The sequence below is a fragment of the Rhipicephalus sanguineus genome, chromosome 7, assembly GCF_013339695.2.
Source record: "Rhipicephalus sanguineus isolate Rsan-2018 chromosome 7, BIME_Rsan_1.4, whole genome shotgun sequence".
NCBI classification, from domain to species: Eukaryota; Metazoa; Arthropoda; class Arachnida; order Ixodida; family Ixodidae; genus Rhipicephalus; species Rhipicephalus sanguineus.
Genome location: NC_051182.1, coordinates 164782952 through 164805374, shown reverse-complemented (window position 1 = coordinate 164805374; position 22423 = coordinate 164782952). Strand labels below are relative to the sequence as shown.

Below are 22423 nucleotides of genomic sequence, written 5' to 3'. Positions count from 1 at the left end.
CGTCACAGATCGCCAAAATTTGTGACACAATGACGTCACATGATGACGCCATATGACATCGTCGCTTGCTAAAAGGTGGGCCGATCACGGAGGCAGTGCAAAACCAGGTGAAGTGCAGAACACTTGCAATGCCTCCGATCGATCCTGTAGGCATGTGCAAAACCACGTAAGGTGCAGAAAGTTTTTAGAGGGGGGAGTGGGGGGGGGGGGGATATCAATACTTCGATTGAGGAAAAAAAGAAGGTAGCGTTCGCCCTGGAGTCGTCTTAGGCGAATGAATAAGCCCTGTGGGTTTGTTGCCAGAGTTATACCATAGTTGGCCGGTGTCAATAAGCCAAGAAGGGGAGGGGGGCAGTAACCTATGCCATGCCACTTCGCGGTTCTCAACATTTAGGCAGCATCACTACTGCCAAAGCCAGGGTCGAACCAATGACGTCATACGTGACGTTACTGCTCGGGTCACGTGACGCCCGAGCTACTGAGGTGCAAATAGACTCTCCCAAGTGGATTTAGTAAAGGCACGCTGGCACACTTTTTTTTCTTTTGTGTGTGTGCGTGCGCGTGCGTGCGTGTGTGTGTGTGTGCGTGTGTGTGTGGTCGAAGGGCTTCACCAGATTCCATTTTGTGTTCCACCGCAGTCGCCGACAACCGGGAAAATGGCGGATCACTGGATCAAGAATAAGGCACCGAAGTGATGGTGCGGCGAGAGAAAGAGACAAACCTGGCAGGTACGTGGCGCGAAGCTCGCGTGATCATCTCATCGCAGAACCGCGACGACTGGCATCAACCTCGTGGCTTCGCGCTGCTTCCGGGTAACGAGGGGAAGCGCCACCGCGGCTTCCTCGCGACGAGTCTCAGCCGCACTAGTTGCGTTCAGCGCTACGCAAGCCAACAGCCGGGCTTGTGGCTTTGTCATGACGCCACGCCGGCCCTATAAAGCATGGCTACACAAGACAAAGGCGTCGACTTCAACGGGAGTCGAGGTGAAAGCGACGCCTTAGTCTACAATATTCATATGTCCTAGCACTGACATCTCATCTCAGCCGAGAGGGGCTCTTCATGTGACGTCAACGCAGGCCATTTTATTGCACAATTCACAGCTTCCGCTGCGCCTCTGGAGATAACCAGATCGAGATGAGACACAGAATTTCACTCTGCTGGCAATACAAGAAAATGGCAGCCTCGGTGTCATTATTACGTACCTCCCGAAAAGAAATTAGAGCAAGTTGCTATAATGATTCGTGGTATACTCAAGAACAGGCGTGCACAAAATAGACAAAGATTGTGTTTCTCGTTCCACGTGCACCCGTATTTGCACGTGGACTACCGCTCGTATCGCTTGTAAAATAACCCCCACCAAGCAGGTGCTGCTATTCGAACGTCTGCTGCTAAACCTGCAGAGCGAGTGCACAGCTGTACACGCGAGACTGCAGCAAGAGCTCTGCGGTACTGCAATAAGAGCTGCGCTTGATTAAGCGCAATGTGATTAAGCGCAGGCTCCCCAAGAATCGTCAGCAGCAAACGTTCTGCAAATGAATACAAAAAAGACAAACGCCGTGATTTTCAGACCGAAATCTTAGCAGAAAAGCTGCGATCACATCACCCTTCCTTATGCACATGAAACAATCGAAACAGTGTGAATATAGATGGAGTTACCTTCACACAAAATATGCTTTGGGATGCACACATCCAATCTGTTTTAGGCAAGTTACCTCGTGTGGTCGGTATGATGGCGCGTCACAGATTTATATTACATTTTAAAATAAAGCTCCTTGTTTACAATACACTCTTTTTTCATTCTAAAAAGGCGGGGCGTGCACACACGGACAGAAGAAAGAAGTCAGGGCACCACAAATGCTGACTAACAACTCGAATCGTTGTTTAGTCGGCGTTTGTGGTGTCCTGACTTCTTTCTTGTGTCCGTGTTTGCACGCTCTGTCTTTTTAGAATGAATACTTACCAACTAGCTCAGCTCTCTGTTATTCTAAACACTCTCTTTTTCTTCCTTATATTATTGTTTTTTTTTGTTTTTTTTTGGTGTGGAGCACGACGACATATACCTATCTTGGAAGACTTCATATACCGCAGAAGTTTGTACGAGCACTTTTTAATGTACCATATAATTCCCATACTTCAGATTTATTTTTGAAAGCAAAATTCATCCGCGTGTTTAACCTTGATAATTATAAGTTAAGCCTAGCGTTCAAACTAGAGATAAAAGAAAACTTAAAGATTTTCCATGAGTTATCTAATCTTGCTAAAATTTAACACGCATTCACATGGCACTCGTTACATAGGAGGACAGTGGAAGGTGGTCACTGCGCGAGCAAATTATTCTATGCAGAGAATATCATACACACTACCAACCCTTTTATATTCATTTCGTAAATTACACATTTAATTGCAAATAACTTCTACACGAACACTACGCGAACATTTCATCAATCCATGCTCCCATAGTAAATCAGAGTAAAATCTTGCTTTCTTCATTCTTTCTTACTGATGTGACTGTTTTTTGTATGAAATTGCATAATTTTTTTTATATATTTGTATTCTGAATGTGTGTTGTGTATGATTTTCTTTTCTGCATGTGTGCTATCGCTGCCTGCATTGTAGAGGTGGCTGCGGGCCCCTGTCTAGTTGCTTGTCTTTCAAGCAACTTTCACCCGCAGCCTCCTACATCGTTGATGGAAATAAAGAAGTTATTATTATTATGTGTCAGGGCAGCAAGGGTGAGGAAAGAGAATAATCAACGTAATACTTGTAGGCCTCTCGCCAGCTGCCGAAAGCGAAGGCAACATTGATCGCTATTTACCTTCTCGATAAAATGAAACCAATAGGCCAAGAAAAGCACGGCTTTCTCATTATTTAACAAGACACTGAGAACTTTCCCGTGAAGAGTATTCGTGCAGTTATCGTTTTCTCAGCTCAGCAGCACATGACGAGGTCGCGGGTTCGATGCGGCAGTGCGAAAATGTTCGTGCGTCATGCTTTCGCACGCCATCAAACGTCAGGTGGTCGAAACTTCAGCGGGCCATTGTCCCATTCGTCGTCATACAATCAACTCGTGAGGTAAATAGTCGAGGGGTATTACATTTCGAAGCCAAACGATCTATGCATCAGCCATCCTGCAGAGTTATTGAATAGCAAAGAATTTACGTATATATCTTGCAAACAGATTGAAATCATTTTTTCGCACCTAGCCTTGTACGCATGCTGTCGAAAATATGTCCCATTATACGTCTGTGACACAGTGACTAGCGACTATGGTGTTCCCATGACTGCCTCATTTGGCGATAAAAATTTTGGAGAACGCTTGAGCTTCGTCTTCAAGAGTACAACGCGATAGCGTATCGGGCTCCGTTCGCATCGCGTCCTCAATCGCTACAGCCTATCTTCGTTTCTCGGTTGGCACCTCAACCTTGGCGCAAGAAAAATAATGTCTATGCGCGTGTAAATTGGCCGTTCAAAGCATCCTAGAATGCCTACTGCAAGTACTGTTTCGAAGTGCACACTACGCCATATTTATTTATTTATTTACAGAATACTGCAGGCTCAAATCAGAGCCCATGCAGGAGTGGAAAAAAAAAATCACAATCAATCAGTAGTCAACGCGCGCAATATACACACGAAATTAATACTCTCATACAAACAAGTGTACACATAGCAATTCATATTCAACAGCCTTCCTTTTCCTTCCTTTTCCGAATTGGCGACGTAGCCACTGCGCATCCGTAAGGCAACAAGCGCGCAGATGCGCAGCTGCACGCTTTTTTTTAAATGTTGTTTCTGCTGACGATGTTGATTATTTATGGCTGAGCGCTTTGTAATCGATGAGCCTTTAGACCACCAACTCGGTGCGCAATTCAAATGCTTTAACGCCTGCGGCACCCGCCGCGGTGGTCAAGTGGTTATTGTGCTCGACTGCTGACCCGGAGGTCGCGGGATCGAATATCGGCCGCGGCGGCCGCATTTTCGATGGAGGCGAAAATGTTTGAGGCCCGTGTACTTAAATTTAGGTGCACGTTAAAGAACCCCAGGTGGTCGAAATTTCCGGAGCCCTCCACTACGGCGTCCCTCATAATCATATCGTGGTTTTGGGACGTTAAACCCCAGCAATTATTGTTATTGACGCCTGCTGCGGTTGTACGCTTATGCCACGCAAAACGTGATAGCGTAATCGGACCGTGTTCGTATCGCCTTCCCAATTGCTACCCTGCCTTCGCTTCTCGCAAGGAAAATCATAGTGCGGACGCCATCCGGCTCCGATCTTTCTGTGCATCGAACTCGAATTTTCGCACAAAATCAAAGACGCCGCTGACATAGAACACCGGAATTTATGCGAAACGAACCATTTAACACTATCGCGTTAGAATTCGTTGTCACTACAATAGAAGTCTGAGCTGGGAGTCACCTACTTGTCCCATAGTTTTATATTTTCTGACTTGAAGCTGCTATGACAGCGGCACTAGCGTAGCCGGGGAGAGGGAGGTCACCACCCCCCCCCCCCCCCCCCGGTGCCATATTTTTTTCAGTTCTGCATGTTTTTAATTAAACGTAAAAAAAACTACAGCTCATGATTACTGAACTGGATACGGAAAGTAGAAGAGTAGGTCTGAAAATTAATATGCATAAAACTAAAGTAATGTGGAACAATCTTGGCAGAGAACAGCGCTTCGCGATAGGTGGCGAGACGCTGGAAGTTGTAAAGGAGTACGTCTACTTAGGACAGGTAGTAACCGCGGAGCCGAACCATGAGAGTGAAATAACTAGAAGAATAAGGATGGGATGGGGCTCATTCGGCAAGCATTATCAAATCATGAATGGTAGTCTACCACTATCCCTCAAGAGGAAGGTATATAACAGCTGCATCTTACCGGTACTTACCTACGGAGCAGAAACCTGGAGACTTACAAAGAGGGTTCAACTTAAATTGAGGACGACGCAGCGAGCGATGGAAAGGAAAATGATAGGTGTAACCTTAAGAGACAGGAAGAGAGCAGAGTGGGTCAGGGAACAAACGGGGGTTAAGGATATCATAGTTGAAATTAAGAAGAAGAAATGGATATGGGCCGGCCACGTAGCACGTCGCCAGGATAACCGGTGGTCATTAAGGGTAACTGACTGGATTCCAAGAGAGGGCAAACGCGTGAGGGGAAGACAGAAAATTAGGTGGGTAGATGAGATTAAGAAGTTTGCAGGTATAACGTGGCAACAGAAAGCACAGGACCGGGTTGATTGGCGGAACATGGGAGAGGCCTTTGCCCTGCAGTGGGCGTAGACAGGCTGATGATGATGATGATGATGAAAAAAAACTACACTTGGCTGGACAGTCTTTTCTTCTCATATTTTACCCAGCCAGACAGAGGTCTGTCAAATATGTTTACCTTTAAGTACATATACACGCACACGATAAACACGCGCGCGAATATACATAGAGTGTAGACGAACCCCCTCCTCCTTCAGAAAGAAATTTCTGGCTACGTCCCTGGACAGCGGCCCTCAATCCAGGTGGGCATGACTCGGTTTTAACCGTGCGGCAAACTTGGCTGCACGGAATAGCGGGAACGGCGCACAGGTACGCGTCGCCGTGACAATCGGATTGCTCGCAGCTCCCGGTTCTGCGAACAACGCACAGGGCAGTGCGAAAAGAAAGAACGCGAAGAACAGAAAATTTTAAAGAAACCATTACACGCAAAAAGAAATGATAAAAACCGCAGCGAGACACATGCAGCTATCTTCCCGCAGCCGGCTGCATATCGTTGGCGCGTCGAGAGCTCCACTCTCTTGCGTAGAGCACGCCGACAGCTTTTAACGCAGGCGAACGGGTATTGCGATGAAGACGTCGGCTTTATGCGCTCGCTCGACAACGGATTTCACTCCCCCCCCCCCCCCTTCTTTTTCTTTCTTTTGCTGCCACCAGGTAACCTGAAGAGAGCTCGGCGATGACGCAGTACTGTAGCTCCCTGAACTCTCCGGCGTGTGTGAACGAAAGAAAATATTTTTGTTCGAGGGGCCTCGTTTACTAAGACACGACCGAATGAATCCAACAGCCCAGAAGGCCAGCGCCTTCCGTCGTAGCTCAATTGATAGAGCATCTAACGCGTAATTCGAATGTCGTGGGTTCGGATCCCACCGACGGAAAGGTTGATTTTTTGTCCACTTTTAATTTATTCGAATTTACGTCACAATTACTACACTAAGAGACATCAAATAAGGTCCCGTACGCTTTCCCTGGCCTTATTGTCTGTTGGATTGATTTGGTTGTCTCCGGCGTGTATACAGCAACTGATAATAATAATATCTCGGGTTTTACGAGCCGAAACCACGATATGATTACGAGGCACGCCGTAGTGCAGGGCTCCGTAAATTTCGACCACTATGGCTTTTTTTTTTTTTTTTTACCGTGCACTGACATAGCACAGTACACGGGCCTCTAGCATTACGCCTCCATCGAAATGGGACCACCGCGGCCGGGATCGAAGCCGCGAGTTTCAGGTCAGCAACCCAGCACCGTAGCCGCTATACAGCTCGAACATCGAGAGATGAAAAGTGCTCTCTGCATATTTCTGTGAAAAATCCTCTCCGTATACCTTCGAGTGCAATGCCACAAATATTTCGCCGCATACTCGACTTCCATAAGCGCGTGTTCGCAAAAAGCTAAATTCACGACGGGAAAAGAGCAACAAGAACGGAGAATCAACGAATAACCAAGACAACGGCACACGTATAAGAGAGACGCACAATTGCTTATAAGAGTTGGCAGAAAAATCATAAGGAGGAGCCCCCTTTCGACAATGCAGCGTATCTTACTTGTTGAGTCGTCGTCTTGGTTGTAGTAGAGGTAACGGAAGACCGAATCCATGGCTTCCGCTTACAAGAACGTCCGCAGTACACCGCAGTACACCTCCAGTTCACCTTAAACAAGCGTGCACTCGCGATTTAAAACGAATACCTCTCACGAGCACAAGATTCTCCGTGTCAATGGCCACTGCGCACTGCGTGCAACGCGGCTTCTTCGTGGAGAAACGCGTTGTCGCACTGCGTCGGGAAAGCGTCGTCAGGATGAACGGCGCGCAGTTGTGAGAAGAGCTCGCAGTGGTCGAATGACATCTTCGCAGAGCTGAAGATCGCCACTGTTTCGGTACACAGTATGTTCCCCGCTGACGTTACAGTATTGAAAGCAGCGGATATGGGCGACTAAAACAATACCGTCACCACGGGAACAATGACGGGATTATGCGTCGACGACAAAGTTCACTCGCTCGATAATCAGTACCAGGAAACTGCAGCACCCACAGGAAGCGTCGATTCTGTGCCCTTTCGACCATCAACGTGAGCTTGGTCAACGGCTTTCATCAACACCCAGAGTGACGCGAAGCACACCTAGTCATGGTCTCCACCTTCAACCTCTCGCGTCAGCGCACACAAGTCACGAAGCACGTATTCCAATCAGAAAAGCGCAGGCGCGCCTCGCCGTATCTTTGCCCGTGTGGGAGAGCACTCTAGGCGAGCCGAAACGTCACTCTAAGCGTCGATGGGCGTTGTTCGCTCGCGTCTCATTCGCGCTACGGTGCATAGTCAAGTCTCGGTGCGGTGAAGGATGGCAGTGCTAAAGGCGGAAGCGAGCAGAATCCGTCCGCTCCCTCCAACCGGAAGAGATGGTTATGTCACATACAGCCGCCCCACTTCCGCGCAGAAGTCGCCGCAAAGTAAACAAACCGTGAATATTTCCTTGTGTGGTCCCGCGGGCGTGGTAATGTCAGCTCATGCGTCTTTCCAGAGGGCGACGCAGTGCATCATCGCTAACGATGCGGCTGCCCACGCTAAGATCGCCGATGGGTGTAGGTTCAAGTCCGCGGAGTGGCGAGGCATGGATTGTCCCAGCGGTACAGGCAATATGGATGAGAAAGGCGTGTCGCACAATGATCGAAAGAATCGAAGTGACGCGAAGACACTGAGATCGGTGCCGCACCTCTCCTGCGGGAAAATAAATTGTGCACTGCGCGTCTGCAGATGCAATCAACTCCCGGCCGCGTCAAAGTAAACACGCGTGGAGGTAAAACAAAACAAGCGGCCTGATACAGGCCCACCGATGCTGCGCCAGGCAAGGTTGGGGACGGCGGCACACGTGTCTTCGTTAGTCTCACAAAGCAGCGTGACAACACGCCGGCTCGTAACAAGACGGTAGCTGCGGTCAGGACGTTGCGGCGACGGAGAGCAGCGACACGCGGCTGTCGTCGTACGAATCGGAGAGAGGCTACGTGAAAGCGTCGTGGCGACGCGTACGTACACACACGCCGTTCGCGACAGGTGCTCGCCAAAAGTGCTGCGAAGTCGTTCCTTCCACGACGGCAGTGCACACGCGCACAGCAGGCGGAGGACTGGAACGACGTCGGACTACACTCTGCTCCGAACGAGAGGAGCAGGAGAGGAGCAGACAACGGAGGAGGAGGAGGAAGCCACGACTGGTGTGCGCCGGCGGGCGTGTGGATGCTGCACACAACGGCCGCTTCGTTTTCTCTTTATGTACCGTTGGTTCACGGCGGTATCAACGGCCGAAGGAAGATACCTCGTGTATAACGCGAGCGGTGCATTTCTCGGCCCATGCGGAATTGAAGAGAGAGGGAAACCGGTTGGATGCGTCCTCGCGCGCGCGTGCACTTTCGCGTGCACACGCGCGCGCAAACCGCCTCCTCCTGCTGGAGTGAATATGTGTGCGTGAATGCGTCGTGATCGGCAGGTTATTCACGAGGCCACGTTCCCACGGCCGCAGTTTCCTTTAATGATGTGATATGAGGAGATGTTAGCGCACAAATACGGCGCCGGATACTCATTAGTTCTCAAAGGGGTCAGCATACAACAAACCGTGTCTAAAGTAACATATCAAACAAAGTTTTCACAGTAACATGACAAAAAAAAGAAAATACGCGGCACGTTCAGATTACAATTTCAATACACACCGTGACACTGCAAAAGAAAGTCTCAAAATACAAATAAATAATTTTCCCCGATAAAGAAGCCTCGAGCGGGTAGCACCTACACCATGCAGATTAATTATCACATATAGACAGCATAACAGACAACAGACCATAATAAACAAAGATGTGTATATATATTGAGCGACCTCAAAGTAATATGAACATAACAACGGCGAACACCGCCGCGGTCTTCAAAAAAAGCGCACAGCCATATGACAGCGCGAATGCGCCGCTAGCCACGCTTCTGTAAAGCAGCGTATAGATATTCTAGCATATACAACGTGAGCGCGACGTAAGGAAGGCACTGTCGTCGTCTCTCGGAGAATGCATTATCGCAGACTCATCGATCAAAGGTCGAAGCGCTGCTGCTTTCAAAGGGACTCGATTCAGCGAGGGGGATGCTAAGGGCCGCCGTAGGCCTCAAAGGCACTCACACGTTCCTCTAGTCAGAAACAATCACTTCAACAGCGGAGCTTCCAATGACGCAGATACAGATGCGTTGGTGTTTATCCGCCTGTCGCCACGCCCTCTCCTATGCTTTCCATTATTATTTTTTTCGAGGCTGCAGAACATACAATACGTTCAACCGCACCCGTCGGCGCCCACAGTGAAACCACCCTATCCCCTGCCCTCCCTGCTGCAAGCCTAAGGATATTCAATCAATCAATTACCAGCTGAACTTATTCAATACATGTGGTATACTTGCGCTCGTAAACTTCAAGTGTCAGTCACAACAATGCTTCATTTTGTGTGCCTCCTTCAAAATACCCAGCTACTTCGGCTCCTCCGCGAGCGTCGCTGTGAGGCGCCGCGCCACCTCCGTTGAGAAACGCGGCGTGCGGGTCCAGAAACCCACGTGACCTCTCAAGCGTGACATTCAAAAGAACAAGGTTTGAGCCGGAATGAAACCCAGGCATCGTGCGTGGCAGTCAAGTGTTCTACCATAGAGCCAAGACAGTGCTTGAGACTAAAGAGTTCAATTGCGCAAGCAGGACAGGGACTAAAGGAAGAGACGACGACACACACAGTCTCTCTTCGTTTAGTCCCTGTCCTGCTTGGGCGGTAGAACACTTTGGATCATGAACCAACATGCCCAATTGTCAGCCAGCTTCAGACTACTTTGGAGAGAGAGAGAGAGAACATTATTAAGCGTCAGGAGAGATCTCGCCAGCCGCCCCTACCCGTCGGCCGGAATCCCTTGAAACACGGCAGCAGCAAGGGCTTAACCGATTATGGACGTTGCGGTCTGAGCTGAGAAGCAGGGCCTCCCTAGATTCTAGAGTGCGCGAGCTATCATGCACGTGCGGACATGTCCTCACTGTATGGACCAAATATGCTGCCTCATCACAAAAATTTCCACTTTGACCTGAGTACTCCTGGATGCCCGTTGTTGTAGAGTACGGCGTTCGGAATAATGCCATCGAAAAAAAAAAACGACTGTAATTTTCGCCACATAACCTTCTTTTTCTTACTGGGCGTTCTGTCCGCTCCCGGGTAGATTTGCCGATTTGGTCTGTAGTGTGCTGTGATGTCTTGGTACATGCGCGCATATTTTTTCTTCTGTTCGTAATTTCGGTGACTTAAGAGGCTCCGGGGGTCGACCGGTAAGTGAGACCTCGAGCGACCGAATGAGCCTCCAAGTCCCTGGTGAGCTGGTGCCCGGACGAGCAGAATCAGCTCTCTGGGTCCTCCTTAAGCGTTCAATATGCGGATAGCAGAATACCATATACAGGTGTCACGTTGGACTATGAGTCATGTCAACAGACGTAATATCACGTGGCAGAAGCGTTTCATCACACCAGATGTCACACTACGTGAACTGCGCAACGAGGGACTGGTGCAAAGCTTCCAACCCATTGCAAAGGGCTCAGCCATCATTCATCATCATCAGCCACAGCATAAACAAAGTGTGTAGGTACGCAGGTGCGCGTATTGCCTTGTAGTGGGTGCTTCGCTATTCTCTTCACATCTTTGACAAAAGACAAAGACAAAAGTGCTCGCATGAGGCCTTTTGTATATATAGGGGTCCATTTAATGCGAAACATACGTACTTGCACGTTGGGGCTCAATTTTGCTACATGGATGCAGCCAGGCATTCGCCTTCCTCTGCTACGAGGGTGTAACACGCGCCGAATTTTTCGTTCGTGAAAGAACAGAGCGAGCATAATTTGATGAGCAGTGATGAAGACAACACGATAAAGGTTCTGGCTCTGCAGATTATTTAAAAACCCAGACATGGCGTCTACGACGCACGCAAAGGTTGTGATGTCGTATATAGCTGCCTGCGCCAGTATATGTATACACCACTCGTATAGCTATACGCCAAAACTCGCGCTCTTGTGCGAGGCTTGTGGGTCATGCTCGTGCAACCTCGCAAGCAACGCGTGGCCGTGTACGGCGCGCCAGGCCCGTTATTGGCTGACGGCCAGAGCAGCGCCACGGGGCGTAAACACACAACGTCTGTGGAGGAGACTCAATTTCCGGCGCCGAACAGAGTCGCGATGCCTCGTTTCCGTCCCGCGTCTTCATCTCACGAACACATGCACCCACGATCCGGTTAGCAGTAAACGGAAATGAGAGGTTTGCTTCGCATACAGCGAATACAGGCACACCTAAGTTTCTCTAGCACTTGATGCAAGCCTATTAGCCGACATTCGAAACTTATTACATGTACCACTCTACGCACACCAGGTGCATGCACATGCAAGGTGCGCAAGGTGCAGGCACATCCATGGAGCGAATTATTGACGTTTCGGCCGCGGTCCGGCCTTCATCAGATTCTGGGGAAGGCCGGACCCCGGCCAAAACGTCAATAAATCGCTTCCTAGCGCGTGTACTTCACTGCGCGCACACACACACACACACACACACACACACACACACACACACACACACACACACACACACACACACACACACACACACACACACACACACACACACCTGCGCTATCGAGCTTAGCAGCGCGACGCCTTATGTGCCAAGCTACCGCGCGGTGGGGTCCATTGTAGCGAAGACCAAACCGTAGCATGCTAGACCGCTAGATAGTCGGGTACTTCACAGGAGGCTTATTATTATTCATTTCACTTACGGAAACTTATGTCCAGGGAACAGCTTCCCCTTATTTTTTTTCGCCGACACGAGTGCGGAGGATACCGTCCTACCTATACTGCAAACCATGGGGAAAAAATTGCGTGAGAGCAAGGGAGGGTCAGTGGGACGTTGACCCCGCAAAAGCTATATCTGCGAAGATTCACAGTGGAACGTTTCTCCCGCGGACACAGTCATTCGCGAAGATGCAGGCCGTTCCGCCGGGTATGCGCACGCGGCATGCCTTTAGTATTCACACTCCATCTATACAGACTATAAGCCGAACCTGTATGCGGCTTCGCGTGAACGCTAGTGAATGCAAGCGCACTCTCACGCGAACCAATAAATCGTTGCGTACAACGCCTCCTCATTAATGGCGGCCAGCTAGGAAGTGAATCTCGCAGCTAGGTGAACGCGCCCACGAAGCGAATCTTGCTCGTATACAAAGCGGAACACGAATTTGAAAACAAGAGAAAAAGAAAAACGTGAAGAGAACAGGATATATAGTGCTAACGGCGGTGCAGCCACGAGCAGAAACAACAGCCCTGCGGGTAGTGAACGTACGTACAGGAGGTATATATATATATATATATATATATATATATATATATATATATATATATATATATATATATATATATATATATATATATATATATATATATATATATATATATAACAAAACTCACACGATCTCTTATGCATTTGCCTAAGACGACTCGAAGGCGAAAGCCATATACGGCCTGCCTATTTTACCGCGTACTTTCATATCGACGTCCAACGTTCACTCATTAACCTTCACCGATTAACCTTTAATAACTACCTCACTAATTACTTTACTTGAATTGATTATAATCCCATAACCAACTTTCACTAATAAGATCAGTACTCGCTTCATTTGCTTGGATTATCATCATATCAGACATCACGTGATCGTTCTTGTTTCGCTTCTCTCGTGCCGGCTTTTCGTTCCAGCCCACGCTCGCGCGAGACATAAGGCCTTCGCCTTAAAAGCAACAGAAAAGCGTGCACGCCTGAGTCCTGCGCGTACATATTCGGTAGTTGTCAGAAAAATATTAATGCCGTAGGAGAATCTGTTGCTGGGCCTGTTGGCACATACTTGAAGAAACGAAAAACCACCTTAAGGACGCGTACACAAGAGCCGTGTAATCGCGATGCAATCTTTTCTCTGCTTTCCTTCGTCATCATTTGTCACCACTCTAGTATGTATGAATATAGTACTCACGGATTGAAACAGGACAATTTAGGACTAAGCAAAGCTTTCGTTTCCACCGTCTTCAGTTCGGGCCATATTGGTGTAATTCCGATGCGAGCGCGTAAATCAGAGCCAACATTGTCTTTAGAGACCAGGTTCGTTGCGATATGACGTAGTTATCTCGAGCAATTGCGCGTACCAGTCGTTATACTAAAAAATTTGATGTTGCGTTTGAATCCGTGAGTACTGTATACTACACGCCTCGTGCTATATTCAAAACCATTCTGCGACTATATATGGCACCTGCTACGAACAACCGAGCCGTACAGAAGAGTGTGCTAGCGTCTACGTTGCTCTATGTCTTATACGAAGTCCATAGAAACAGCCCGACGGGGTACGTTTGGAAGTTCGCGACCGCTCTGCACCCTCGTATAATAATAACTGTTGGGGTTTTACTTCCCAAAACCACGATATGAGAGACGCCGTAGTCGAGGGCTTCGGAAAATTCGACCACCTGGACGTGCCTCTAGCATTTCGCCTCCATCGAGATGCGGCCGCCGCGGTCGGGATTCGATCCCGCGACCTTCGGGTCAGAAACCAGGCACCATAACCACTAGGCCACCACGACGGGCTATGTCGCGTCTGCGCGAAGAATCCGCAGTTGCGTTTCGTACTTATACTTTCGAGGCTGCAAAGCGATCCGTTAAATTCGCGCGAATATGGTAACATACGGCAGTATGCGTATAGAGCTCCCAGCGCGTCCTCGGGGTGCCACGTTTTTTTTTTTCTTCCTCATTTCCCGTGCCGACGTACGTATAAAGGCGTACAAAGAGCCACGACCATTAGCGAACGAAAGCGGCTCTTCGTAGCACCTATTAAAAGACGGCTCTTCTCTCTCTCTCTGACGTCAGTCGACGACGCTCACAGTCTCGAGATAAAAACCCGGCTGCATTTCTCGCAAAAAGAAACGGGCCTGCTTTTTTGCTTCTGTTTGGTCACGCTAACCGACCACAACAAATTTAGAATCCAGTGCACGCGGCACGTAATTGCCGTCACCTCCCCCTAAATTATATTCCGTCGACCGACCTCCGAACCGAACTACAACGTCGAGCAAAATGAAAGCCGCTGGCCACACGCGAGGTTCGTAGCACATATAAGGTGTGGATGCCGCCACGCTTAGCGAACGCGGAAGCTTTCCAACTGCGTGAGGCTGCCGAAACAATAAACAAAGACTCGACAAAACAAAAACATGTCTGCCGGTAAGCAGCTAACTACAGTCAGCGACAGCCTATAAGGTCATAGCTGTCGTCGTTCAACCCAAAAAATAACGGATGCGCCAGCCCATTGCGTTCGCTCATCTCCATGGCGTCAAGCGCTTTCGCGTCTTTCATGCCTGCCATACAGATGTGCCGCTGGCTGCACGATGAAAGCTGGACGTCCAGGCAAATTTTATGATAAATCTTTACATCAATGCGCAGTCAATTAAAGATAATCGTTTAGAGAGCAACAATAAAAAAAGCGACATTTATTTCCACTAAGCCTATCAGAGCAAGAAGCTTCGAGCTGGCACAGCTCTCTGACAGAGGCCACTTTGGTTCTGTAAGTGCAGCTTCTCCTAAGAGTCCTCGGTTGTCACCCCGGTGCCAACCACGGTCCGAATAGGCGACGTTAACGTCCATGACGTCACGTCGTCCTGGTATATAGAAAATCTCAAAAGGCGTTCACACGTCGCTCACGTTAAAGTTGCGCCGCTTGTATGGTTTACCCACACTCATCTCAAAATGTGGGTAAACCATCAATGAAGAATGACCGTAGTGAGATCGGAGGACAGCAGAATGGGTCGGGGAACAAACAGGGGTTGCAGATATCCTGATTTACATCGAGCGAAAGAAATGGACCTAGGCTGGCCACGTAACGACAACCGGTGGACGGTAAGAGCAACAGAATGTTTATCAAGGGACGGGAAACGCAGTCGAGGAAGGCAGATAGTTAGATGGTGCAACGAAATTAAGACGTTCGCAGGGATAAAATCGCACAGGATATAGGGTAAAACAGGCGAGAGGCCTTCGTCCTGCACTGTCCACTAAAACAGGCTGAGAATTATGATGATGATGATGATTCCAGAGTGTATTCGTGGCCTTCTTGCTGCTGCAGCAGGTAATGTGATAATGCCCGCTAAAGCAATTGTCCTGTTTAGAGATCCCTTAGAACAATACGCCATATAAAGCCAGCTGTCAGAGCGACGACAGTGGACGGCGGCCAGTTTTCCATCTAGCTCTCAAAGCTCGCTGAGAGGAGATAGTTTTACCTCAAGGTCTGCGACGTTCTCCATGCATGTCCCCGAAGCTTGCCTTCTCGCTCTTAGCGGGGAAATTACGCGGGTGGGGCAAGTCACTCGGTCCTCGGCGCGACGCTGCGATGTTTAGCATCCTAATGAGCATAGCCGACCTGCAGTCAGGTGACGCACTTTGGTACTATCAGCGCTGGACATACGCCGCGGTGTGCCAGAGCCAAGCGGAGTGGAAGCTCGGTTACGTCACAATGTCGCCAGATAAGTGCAAAAGAAGGAGGGACAAATGACGCATGTGACTTCTCAATGTAGTATACATGCATAATGTGGGAGAGGCCACTATACAGCGAATGCGAAGACATCTCGGCCACCTACAATAGGCGGGAAACACGCCCCTAAATTGACCTTACAGGCTAATGATGTTTACGATAAGGCTGTAAAGAAAATTAAAGAAAGTCGCAGTTCCGCGCCCAGAAAGGCCAAGCATTGACAACTTGAGGTGGCGCCTAGCTGTGTTACAAGCACAAACCCTTGGGGGGCTTAGCACTAAAGCACACAACAATTCAAAATTCACGTCCTGCGAGCGTTGAACCAACGAATGAGTTCTTGTGCTGACGAATCGACCTATATGAACTGAGCATTTATTGTCGCGATGACGATGAAAAAAAAAGTTTCACCATGAAAACCAAGAAAGATGTGTCATGGTAGATCAGCTGTTTTTTACAACTTATGCAAAATAATGATAACATCCTAGAATTCACAATATTAGCATTAAACGCACAACTGCAGCACTGGAAACAGATTCACAGCACGCACTCAGAGTGTGCGAATGTTCGTTGCATAGCTGGTGGCTTCCTGAGCGAAGTCGCCCGCTCTCATTATTGGTCCTACACTATGCTCGTGGGAATTAATGTTATCGAAATTTTTGCGTCAATTTTGTTTTTCTGGGGGCAAATGACATTTATAAATAGTCGCAAACTACTCGAAAAATATTCGTGCTTACCAACAGCGGCTACGGCGTGGGTTCGGTTCCCGGCCCCGACGGTCGCATACTGATGGGCGGGGGTGGCGGTGGGGGAGGAGGGGTGGATGCAAAGAACACCCGTGCACTTAGATTTGGACGAACGTTAAATAACGCCAGGTGCTGGATATTTATCCGGAGTTCATATTCATATCGTGGTTTTGGCACGGAAAGTCGCAGCAATTCAATTCAATTACTAATAGCGGCTGTTCGATTAGAAGAAAATCTCATCTAATAAGAACACTATACGCTCCGATATTCGAAAATTTCGAATACTCACACACCGCTACCGTTAAAGGGACACTAAAGAGAAAAACGATTTTTCTTGTATCAGTAAATTACTATTTCACAGTACCAAAATCACCACGTCATTTTGGTACTGTGAAAACGTGGGTGGCGAGGCCACCTTCAAGTTCCCGCACCAATCGCCGCAACGTCACAGATTTTGACGGCGTCTACTAGCGCCTACGTAGTTCCTAATCGATAAATATGAAGTAAATTCTCCTCTGAGGGGGCCAGAGTCTTATAGCATGCCAAGATTCAGGAAATTTCGTTGAGCCAACGGGGCCGATATACGAATAGAACGCCTTGAAATCCGTGACGTCACGTGCGGAATTTAGGTGTGGAGTTCAAAATGAGACTTTTTCCTTGATTTCTCCCTTCTATTAATGAGTTTATAGTGGTGATATCAACGACAATGAAGCTTTCGGAGTATAATTTATCAACCAAAACTGATTCACTGTTTCACTATACGTAGCGTCCCTTTAATGCATTATAATACGGTGGATGCCGTGCGCACCTTCTCGGCCCTCTTAGCGACGAAAGCAGCAGTGGCGATTAGCGGGGCAAGGCATGCACGCTCCCCGTCGGGCGAAAAACTGCCGGCGCGTGCACGAGGTGCGCGCACGCTTCGACGGAGAGCGGTGACTCGACAGTGGACGGCGCGACAAACATAAATGAAACGGGGCGGTAAAAATGCGCGACTGAGTGCGTGCTTCAGCGGGCCACTAAACGGCCGACGTCTCGAGCGCTAATAATAGCGGCACGCGGCAGGAGCCATCTTTATGCCTGCGCTGCAGCTGAGCGATTAGTGACGACGACCTTCGCCTCCTCTCCCCGCGGTGAACGATATGCAGGCCGATACGTTTCTTTCCCTAAGTTTCTGGGATGCAAAGGCCGAACATAGCGCTGACCGACAGGGAGCGCTATCACAGAGGCGGACGAGAAAACATCTGTTGGGTTGTACCGTTAAGGCTATACTGACCTAGACAATGAGAGTACTGCATTGCAGCCCACAGTAGTTCCACGCGGAAAAACTCGTCGCACGTAGGTTATGCCTAATCGCGGCAAAACTACACCTATGTGTTAATTAACGGAGCAATCTAGCACGACGTTGCAGGTACTGCCATAGGCATGTGCACGGGGAAGGAAGGGGGGAGAGGGCACGGGTGGGGGGAGCGGCACTCTCCCCCCCCCCCCCCCCCCGAAGAGGGGTGCAAATTTTGCCCCATACCTTTGACTCAGTCGGACCTTTCACGTCATTTTCTATATATTGAAACCGCTAAGCGCACCAAGACATGGACAACGAAAACGGACACAGAGAGCGCTCTGTGTGTTCGTTTTCATTGTCCTCGTCTTGGTGCGCTTACCGGCTTCAATGTGTCACTTTACCAACTAGCTCAGACCCAGACTCTAGTTCAGTCATTTTTTAATGAGCAGGGATACCTCTTGTAACGTTACAATGCTATACTACGCATGGCTACGCATGTTTTTGGGCGATAATGGCGACCGAGAACCCCTAATGTAGCATTAAAAGAACTGCATGCTTGCTTCCCACCTCTACCACAGGAAAGCCGGGGACCAATGGCAGGCTTTTATGCGAAGGACGTCATCGCTTCATTTTCATTTTTCCATCCACTGCGGAGCTCGATCAACGAGGGGGGAGGGGGCTGTGGTAAACCATGCCCCCCCCCCCCCCCTTATTAAGAACACTGCGCACGTGTACCGGTGCTGATGTTGACGGTTGAAATCCAACGAAAAATCGAGGATCGCCAGACGAGGAATCCGACGGGACGAGGAACTAAACTTTATTGCGGATATGTGACATAAAAAAAACCCAGCAGCCTTCGCAGTCTCACCTACTCGCAAAATTAGGAAGTGTACAACAGTTTTTTCAGGTTTTCCGGATACCTCTTGATACGTCGAACATGCATGCGCCCGCGTACGTATCGCACTACGGTATCAAGGACGGCAAATCAACGACCGTACACAGACACCAGTATTACACGATGAAATGAAAAAAAAAAAGAAAGTGGCGCTGCAGTTGAGACGAAGGAACGCGCCGTGAGCCCACAGCCGGCCTACTGAGATTTGGCACGCGACGTGAAGCGTGCCGAATGTCGGTCCACACACGGCAGCAGCTCTCGGTTTCAATCGCCCTCCGACCAGCTCACAAAGGCGGCCCGGAAAACTGCGCTGTCCTTTCGCCGGTGCCGAGCCAGTGGAAAGTTAGCGATCAAACGAGCATGCTCAAGCTGATACAGTTCGGCGTTGTGCAGAGTGTACAAAACGTCCTCGAAGACGAACAAAAACAATTAGTAGTAGTAGTAGTAGTAGTAGCAGTGGTAGTAGTAGTAGTAGTAGTAGTAGTAGTAGTAGTAGTAGTGTAATCATCGCTTTACTATACATGAACGACTTACTCTAGCAGTGTCGAATTGTTGTCAATATCATTACCTCCTTAGTAGCGTCTGCTGTTGGGCTAGTTGGTACATAGCTGTTGGTACATAGTGGGTCGTGCAGTTGGTACATATAGAGTTGCGAGTATGCGCTTATCCACGTCCTGTGTTCTTCGTCCCTGTGTGAGTATTTGCACCATTCAATTCAACTTTATTACCTCCTTAGCAACGGAATCGCGTTATGTGCCAGTTATTTTTAAAAATTTTTTCACAGCGTCGCCATCAGCCCCGACCTGCTCGATTGCATCATTTTTCGAATTCTACTGAGGTAACCAGAAAGCGTAGAAATGTTTGACGTTCCTGCCCGCCGACACTAAACCGTCGACACTAAAATACAGTCCCTATAACGATCCACTCAAGGCGAAAGCCTTATATGCCTCGCCAAACAGGAAGAGCGACCGTAGCGTCGACAAAACCGAAAATCTCACGATGCCATACGAGTCATCGAACGTGAATTAAAGCACCGCAAAGTGGATTAAGAGTGATTTGAAATTAACTCAATGTAATTAGTAGTAATACGGAGTGAACTGATGTAATGAAGAATGAAATGAAAGTAATTAAAAAACAAAAGGTGAATGACTAAGCAATAATAAAATACGGATGACTAAGCAAAACAAGGCAAACAAAAAGACGTGATGACTAAACAAAAAACATGGTCGATGACTAATCTGTAATGGCTTTCGCTGTCACCTTAGCACGCGAGAAGAGCCCCTGTGAGATTTTGCTTGATCTTGATGTTTCGTAACTCGCTGTCTTTCTTTCTTTTTTTTTTAGTTTCATGCCGTTGTAATGTAGTTAATTGACGCATTGTATAACGTTACTTTATCTTTACACCTCGCTTTGTATTTTGACACACGTGAACTATATCACTATTGCCCTTTTATATTTCTGAAGTTGTTTTGCTATTACGGTTTATATACTTCTGACATCGTTTTGTATGTTCCCTCTTTTTCTACTTGAATTCTGCTGCAGGCCGTCATCGTTTTTTTTTTTTGTTATTTTCTTGTCATTTGATGTTCGAAAGACCTTATATAGGGTTGCTTTCGGGCACGTTAAATGAACGATTGATTGATTGATTGATTGATTGATTGATTGATTGATTGATTGATTGATTGATTGATTGATTGATATCATTGGTAACGATTGACGGTGGACTCATGAGAGCAGCCGAACTTCACAAAGGAGTAATGTGAGTTATGTTTAAGTAGTCTTGTGACAAGGTTAGACATAATATATGTTCTTTTTTCCTTCCTGTTATGTTGTTTGGCAATGTGAGGCGTTTATTTTATAAGTTAAATTATTATTAGTGCGTAACAACGTCGCTGTGGCCGACCCTGCCGGGCCTAGTCAAACAATTCCTCAAGGACTTCGACAGGTACAGCTTTCTTCTTCTTCTTCTTCTTCTTCTTATTATTATTATTATTATTATTATTATTATTATTATTATTATTATTATTATTATTATTATTATTATTATTATTATTATTATTATTAAACATTGCAGCCCTTGTGCATGCCAGACATAAAAGCAGGTAAGCACATAATCAAGGAAACATCCGAGACAGCAAAAAAAAAAAAAAAGAGTTAAATTAAGGAAGTAATCAGTGATAAACATCGCTGAAGGCGCAATATATCGGAAACGCATGCCCCAAATAACTGAAGCCAACATACAATAAAATGAGAGAAACAGGGGAAACCACTTGTTCTTTAATTGATTAGTATAAGGAAGGAAAAGAGCGAAAAAACAAAAACAATTTGCCGTAGGTGCCAGGTTCGCTCAAAACGATCCGCCGTGTTTTTTTCGCACGCTCTTGCGGACCACTAAATGGGAATTTCGGTGTCGACATAGCCCACGAGCTGCCACGGGCTGGTTGGGCGGGTTACAGAACGCAGCGCGAGAGGTTGATGACCAATAAGTCGGTCCGGCCCGGCTTCCACGTCGGAGGCCTCCCCGGCGGCGGGGCAATTAGAGGCGCGCTTGACCGGCCGCTTGGGGAGGCTACACGCGATCAATCGCACGACGCCACGATCGCCGCTGTATCGAGCAGGATGCGCCGTCGGCTACGATGACACTTTTCAAAGTGCTTCATTTGTGCAGAATTTCCTTGAGTGAAACTTTTCTCACTATAGCAGTCCATGCGGAGGTCCAGAAACAAGAATCGACAGGAATAGACCTGGGAGTAGTGCAATTAGAGTAATGAAACTACAGTTATTAATAATATATTAATAATTGTCGGGGTTTTCCCAAAACCACGATATGATTATGAGGGGCGCCGTAGTGGACGGCTCCGGAAACTGGTGACTATCTGGTGTTCTTTAACTTGCAGCTGCAGTCTAAGCACACGGCCGCGATTCGATTCTGCCACCTTCGGGTCAGCAGTCGAGCACCGTAACCGCTCCCGTGGCGGGTGTACTTCATTTGAGCAGGATTCTCTGAAATGAAGCTTCTCTGACTGGCCGTCTATGCCGCATGGATGTCCGGAGACAAGGAACAGACTTGGCAGTAAGGAAACTACCGTGATTAAATTGCGTTTTATTTTAATGAGTAATGAAATGAATTACTTCAAGCGAGGGAAATTACTCGTTACCTTCCCAATTACTTTTGACTAAAATGTAGCATGTCATTTTCTGTTATGGCACAAGAAATCGACCAGAAAAAGAAAGAAAAACTAACAAAGGCGGGTTCATCTTAGTGTGTGGTAACGAGGCAGCCCCACAGAAAAGTCGTGTAGCACTCGAACTCGAAGCCTCGAATAACGTAGCTGGAAGCCCACGGCCCTCGATACTCCAGACAAGAGGGCTCGACTTCTTTCTGCGCATGCGTGACAAAATGCATGCACAGGTGAAACTTCTTGCGCTGTTAAAAATGTAGCCGTTGTCTCCGCCTTCTCTTCTAGTCGGTATAAGTAATTTCGTTCGCGCTAACTCCCACATCAGTTATCCAAGCAGACGGCAACGCTCAAAGACACAAAACCAGCAAAAAGACAAACATTTGCGGATTGCCCGTGCATAGATTAATTTAATAATTTCGCCTTCCTTTTGACATCTCACTACAGCTTCGTCATAACCACTGAAGCTATCTATTCAGAA

The 22423-nt window shown here is 47.9% G+C and overlaps 1 protein-coding gene across 2 annotated transcripts in view; it reads right to left on the bottom strand.

Annotated features, from left to right (window-relative positions):
• The window catches only part of LOC119400464 (cerebellar degeneration-related protein 2-like), a gene marked incomplete at its 3' end in the record, with an annotated part of 150869 nt that overhangs the window by 85857 nt on the left and 42589 nt on the right, over positions 1-22423 (bottom strand). Inside the window, 1 exon segment of one of the 2 annotated variants that reach the window (XM_037667512.2) lies at positions 6814-8350. Coding sequence (XP_037523440.1) covers positions 6814-6865 — 52 coding nt within the window. 2 annotated transcript variants of the gene reach the window in all.